The sequence below is a fragment of the Capsella rubella genome, unplaced genomic scaffold, assembly GCF_000375325.1.
Source record: "Capsella rubella cultivar Monte Gargano unplaced genomic scaffold, Caprub1_0 scaffold_153, whole genome shotgun sequence".
NCBI lineage: Eukaryota > Viridiplantae > Streptophyta > Magnoliopsida > Brassicales > Brassicaceae > Capsella > Capsella rubella.
Window position 1 is genome coordinate 1 of NW_006238775.1, and position 5,865 is coordinate 5,865.

A 5,865-nucleotide genomic window follows, 5' to 3' on the forward strand; every position below is an offset into this window, starting at 1 on the left:
GAATGCATGTTCAAACCCAAACCAGAATATGAAGGGGCCTCGCATGTAAGCACCAACTATCTTGGACCGCAAGTCAACGGTTTTTATGAAGATCATCACTACGCAGAAACAGATGTATCTTCTTCGCCAATGAATAATGAATTCAACAAAGTGAAGACCTTTGATATACGAGGAGTCACAGAAACTGCCGCTAAGTGACTAAGAGAACTTGTACTGCCTCTCTTGATAATGTTATCTTGTCTTGAGCCACTGATTTCTACCTTTTATGTATTTGGTTACATGTTTTATCAATGCAAGCATATATTTTTGAAGGTTAAACTAGTAAAATCAAAAGTGTTAAAGAAATTAGCAAAAAACAAATATATACAAGATTCAGAAAATCAGAACACTTAACTAAGTTAACTTTAAAAATCATTCATGTGTACAAAGAAAGAACCTCTCACTTATCTTTTGGAGGACGGAAATAACTATAAGCTGCAAAGAAGACTTGTAAAGCTGCAAATATAAGAAGCAACAACGCTGCAACTGACGATGCAAATGTCCATGGACTATCGAAATGCGTATGAATAAACTCTGCACAGTGAACATGGAATCCTTTTGAAGTATACTCGTTAACACCTTCAAACACCTTTGCTAAGTAACTCTTCTCTAAGTCGAGGGCAATGTCTTTACCAATGCTTTTATAAAACCGAGACACTTCCTCCTCTGTTCCAAAATAGTTCTCCAGGATCCTTTTTTCGCTAAGGAACGCTGCATCGCCTTCTTCGTTTATAAGACAGGCCATGAAAGCTACGTAGCTCGTTATGTGGTTCGATGTTACAGCATATAACTGCTCAAATGCGACACAGTTTAACAAGAACGAGGCAGTAAAATCATCCATGACTACCGGAGGAATATGAAGCACACCGTTACTAAGCTTTATGTCTAAGATTGAGTCTGTGTTCTTCCTCGGTTTGAACTTGATTCCTCGAAGATGAAGCTTCTTGGCTGAGAGAACGAATTCGAGATATTCATGATCTGGTTTACTGCTAGATTTTCCTCGTTCCCCCTCGGAACAACAGAGGATTGTGAGATAGCTATGATCTTTGATGCTTGTTTGAGACGGAACAGGAACAAAAGTCGTACGTATCAAATCAAGAAGATGTTTTGCTTCAAGACCATAATGTTTTTTCCAAAAGCTCTCTGGTTTTTGTAATGAGTAGTCAAAGAATTCAAAAGCCATCTCGTTAAGACCACTACAAGCAACTAACCTCGATGCTTCGCATAGAGCTTGAAGAAGAAGATACGGAACCTGGTTTTCCAAAAGTAGAAGATCGGCTCGAATCGATTGCAAGATCCATGGCATTCTGAAAATAGGATCATCTTGATTAATTGTGTAAACAACTTTCCCGGTAACAACAAAGAACAACGTGAGGATAAAGCAACCATCAAGCACCATCATCTCAACCAATTTTTCAGAATCTAAACCAAGATCCTCAGAGTAAGAACCTCTTATAACTCCTTCTAAACTCGATACAACTTTGACCAGTTCTTGAGGATCAGAACCCTTTTCTTCCATTTTAGCCACGAAAAACTTCAAGAATCGGCGTTTATGCTGCTGTATCATCTGGAGATGTTCTTTGCCGTGATGGTAAGGACCAATGGATAAGATCTTTGGTTCGTAAGCTTTGAGGTTGATTCTTGCAAGGCTCTGTGGGATTCTCAAGATGCAACATGACTTTGAACCAGCTGATTCTCTCAGCAGCTTCGGACCAGCATCTTCTGAAACTAATCGATATATGTCCAGGACTGTTGTCGGGATGATAGTACCATGACTATTCTGGCCTGCACTTTGGTTGGCCTGTGGATTCATTTGTAGTTTAGTACAAATGTTCAAACCCACCTACAGATTAAAGTTATATCGTAGAATTTTGTAATGAAACTCAGGAAAGAGAAGTGAAATTTCGCACTAGCAAAACGTTGACAAGTCTCCATCCACGTTAGGTCGGCAGAGGAACAAAAGTAATATTTTTTGGAAACCTAACAAAAGTATGTTTGGCATCTATCGATCCTCAGTGAGTTAGACTGGAGTCTTGGTGTCAAATGAAGTCGTGACTGTGTGCGAGTTGGCGTTAGAAAAACTAGGAAAGTACGTGGATCCAACTCTGCGTTAGTCAAGTAAACATAAAATAAAAGAAGTGATAATAGCAACTGTACATTAAAACATCTTCCAGAATCAAATTTATTTTATTTTGTCTCTACACTTTATTTAAGTTGGACAAGCAAGTAGTACCTTGTTTGTTAAACTCATTTACAACCTCTAGAGAAAATGTTGACAATGTTTATCAACATATGTTTATTTCTTCTCTTTTTGTTTTTCGTCATAAAAATATGCTCCTTCCAACAACACAAACCTGCGAGAGAAACCAAATCGGAGCCCTTTAACAGAAAGAAAAAAGAAGAACCCAAATCGGAACCACCGGTCAGTTACTATGTTTTGCAAGGTGATAATGGTTATTCACCGACGACAAATGATTTCAACAAAGTGAAAACGTATGAATTTGGTAAAGTGGCAGAGACTAAGTCTACGGGACAAGGAGGGAGCAGCAAATGATCTTCAGAATCTCTAAAATTGCTTTCTTGCTAAATTTGTGCAAAAATAAAGAGACTGTTTTGTTTGTCTTTGAAAGATGCTTTCAGTTCCTTATAGGCCTGGATAAGTTATTTGCGTTTGCGTTTGTAATTTATGTGTATTGTTTGTTTTCTTAAGATATGGAGTATCATTTAAAAAGTATACATTTCAAGCAAAATCGATTGAGTTCAAAGAAATTAAAATATGTTCTATGTGATACAAAAATGCTCAAGGCGTTTGCGTGTAGATAGAATTGGCTTTTATTTGGTAGCTAGTTTCCTAATAACTGAGTGGGAAATAGAAAGGAAGCTGTGTGTGTGGTGGAAGTCACCAACTTCAAATTTGCGTTTACTAAAGTCAACTCTCAAGAAGCCAATTATAGGAGAGACGTTTATATAAAATCTAAGGAATTATTAGTTCTCTCTTTGTGAAGAACATTTTTAACATCTTCATGAATGTCAGAATCAAAATCTCTGTCTCTCTGGTAGTGAGATCTTACGTACAAAACAAAAAATGTCTATAGGATGTCTAAGTTTTCTGAAAGCCATATGTTCTAAGAAGAAGCAGAGCAAGAAAGAAGGCAATCCCTCGAAAGCGGAGAGATTGACAAAACCAGTTAGTGGAATCAGCACAGATGAGAACATACACTTCGACTCACAATGTGGCAGCAGCGATGTTGGCTCTGGAAAAATATATTACTCCTTTAAACAACTCGGTTTATGTGATAAATTTAATGGAGATGTTCAATCTTCAGAGATGAGTAATGAATTCAACAAAGTCAAAACATTTGATTTACGAGAAGTCTCAAAAGAAGCTGCGAGGTGAATGAAGAAGACAAGTGGTTGAGAGATGTGATTTGTTCAACGCATCTTTACTTATTAGACTGGATAAATATTTATTATCTTCTTCTGAGCCACTGATTACTTCTATGTATCTGATTTCAATTTTTACAAATCCAAACATATATCATTTTTATTTTTATCTAAGAACAAATATCAGAAGTGTTAAAAAGAAAGCAGCCGAGGATTTAGCCCCTTTTTTAATTAAAATTTTCTTTAATGGATCATTAATTTTGTCAAAATAGATTTTTCTGATTTAGTCAACCGTTTGTCCTACTCCTACCCTTTGGCTTTTGGATTTGGGGTTGTAAAGAGTGGAAGTTGCATGCATGGAGTCAAACCTGCTTACCAAAATGAAAAACAAATGTCACCTTTCTGCATGCGTCTTTGGTAGGGGTAAGAAAAAAGGGTCACATCTGGTGGCTTGGTTAATCAAAGACTTGGACTTTTGGACTAGGGCATAAAAATTCAGTCTTGCGGTCAAAGTTACTAGAAACGACGACTCTTTCTTATTGTAAAAGATAATACAGTATTAACTCTCTTTGTTGTTTCTTTCTCCAGCCTATATTATGCGTATGTTGAATAAATAGCATAAGCCATTGTGATACATAAATTTAAATTTATTTTTGAAAAGAATCTAAATCATCTAAATTTAATGTACACATAAATATACATTATTATTTTTTCACATACTTTTTTTTGTTATAATGCAAGTAATGAGAAGTTCACTGTTTTGGGAGAACTTAAAAATTCAGTTTTTATAGATGATATCACTTAATAAAAGAGAGGAAAAATACCACTATTTTTGTCTTTCTATAAAAAAAATACCACAAATACGAGATAATTTTTTTTTTGAAGAACGCATATTATACTATGGGTGCAAATGGTTTTTTTTTTTTTTGTTTTTTTTTTGTTAACTCAGGGTAAATCCCCAGACCTATGTAAGGATCCGAGACTAATCTCTGGGGAGAGGGTATCCCACGTGATCAAAGGGATAAAGCTAGCAATTCTGCGTCTGAGAAGAATCGATTCCTGACCAAGACCAACAGGGCGACTCTTCCACCAAGATAGAACCACTAGCCCACCACCTCTGGTTAATGGGTGCAAATGGTTGGATGCAAATGAATGAATGATTGGAAAAAACTGGAGTTGAAATAACTGTTATTCAACTTACTTATAAAAGGATACATTAGCATGTTTTTTCTTATTGATGTTTTAAAAAGTGGTACAATAAAAGTAGTAAGATTTGGATAAAGTGAGCTCCTGGATCCGAGTTGGTATACCTTTTTAAAGTTTTTTTTTGTTTTCTCTCTTTTGGTAATTTCCTGCAAGAAGTGAGTGGTGGAAGAAAGGAAGCTGCGTACATGGAGACCCAAGGATTCATATTGAAAAGAAACACCCTTTATTATAATAATAATAACTCAGGTCTCTTTCTCTCTTTTTCGAAGATGTAACCATCTTCATTCAAGGAATCAAATCTTTGTTTCTGGTATAACCTTCTTCTTTTTTTTTTTTTTTTTTTTTTTTTTTTTTTTTGTTTCTGGTATTACCTTCTTTAAGTTGAACAAAAACACACATATTGTTTGTTAAAACTTATCTATCCACCTCCCAAGAAAAATGTCTACAGGATGTCTCACTTGTTTCAAAGTCATGTGTTTCAAGAAGAAGCAGAGCAAGAAAGAAGACGAACCCGTGAAAGCAGAGATATTGCCAGAGCCATTTGGTGAAAAAGATAAAAATGAAGGGGAACCTCTGAAAACAGAGAGATTGCCAGAGCCGGTTGCAAAAAAGAACAAAGATGTAAAATACAGCTCGTGCAAGAAGATGCCTGAAGAATGCATGTTCAAACCCAAACCAGAATATGAAGGGGCCTCGCATGTAAGCACCAACTATCTTGGACCGCAAGTCAACGATTTTTATGAAGATCATCACTACGCAGAAACAGATGTATCTTCTTCGCCAATGAATAATGAATTCAACAAAGTCAAGACCTTTGATATACGAGGAGTCACAGAAACTGCCGCTAAGTGACTAAGAGAACTTGTACTGCCTCTCTTGATAATGTTATCTTGTCTTGAGCCACTGATTTCTACCTTTTTTTGTATTTGGTTACATGTTTATCAAATACAAGCATATATTTTTGAAGGTTAAACAATTAAAAGTGTTCAAAGAAAATATATATACAAGATTCAAGAATCAGAACACTTAACTAAGTTAACTTAAGAAATCATTCAGTATGTTTACGTGTACAAATTTAGAACCTCTCACTTTTCTTCTGGAGGACGGAAATAGCTATAAGCTGCAAAGAAGACTTGTAAAGCTGCAAATATAAGAAGCAACAACGCTGCAACTGACGATGCAAATGTCCATGGACTATCGAAATGCGTATGAATAAACTCTGCACAGTGAACATGT

General features: G+C 35.9%; 2 protein-coding genes across 2 annotated transcripts; one reads left to right on the forward strand and one right to left on the reverse strand.

Annotated features, from left to right (window-relative positions):
* Nucleotides 1-319: 319 nt before the first annotated feature.
* Nucleotides 320-1,852, reverse strand: LOC17874268 (UPF0481 protein At3g47200). Its single transcript, XM_006279074.2, has one exon. It carries the CDS (start codon nucleotides 1,850-1,852, stop codon nucleotides 440-442), a length of 1,413 nt encoding a protein of 470 aa, XP_006279136.1. The 3' UTR covers nucleotides 320-439.
* Nucleotides 1,853-4,374: 2,522 nt separating this feature from the next.
* Nucleotides 4,375-5,855, forward strand: LOC17874266. Its single transcript, XM_006279076.2, has 2 exons — nucleotides 4,375-4,939; nucleotides 5,064-5,855. Exon 2 carries the CDS (start codon nucleotides 5,068-5,070, stop codon nucleotides 5,479-5,481), a length of 414 nt encoding a protein of 137 aa, XP_006279138.1. The 5' UTR covers nucleotides 4,375-4,939; nucleotides 5,064-5,067; the 3' UTR covers nucleotides 5,482-5,855.
* Nucleotides 5,856-5,865: the final 10 nt, after the last annotated feature.

Coding starts and splice junctions, on each gene's coding strand:
- LOC17874268 (XM_006279074.2), bottom strand. CDS start 1,852: ATGAATCCACAGGCCAACCAAAGTGCAGGCCAGAATAGTCATGGTACT.
- LOC17874266 (XM_006279076.2), top strand. CDS start 5,068: ATGTCTACAGGATGTCTCACTTGTTTCAAAGTCATGTGTTTCAAGAAG.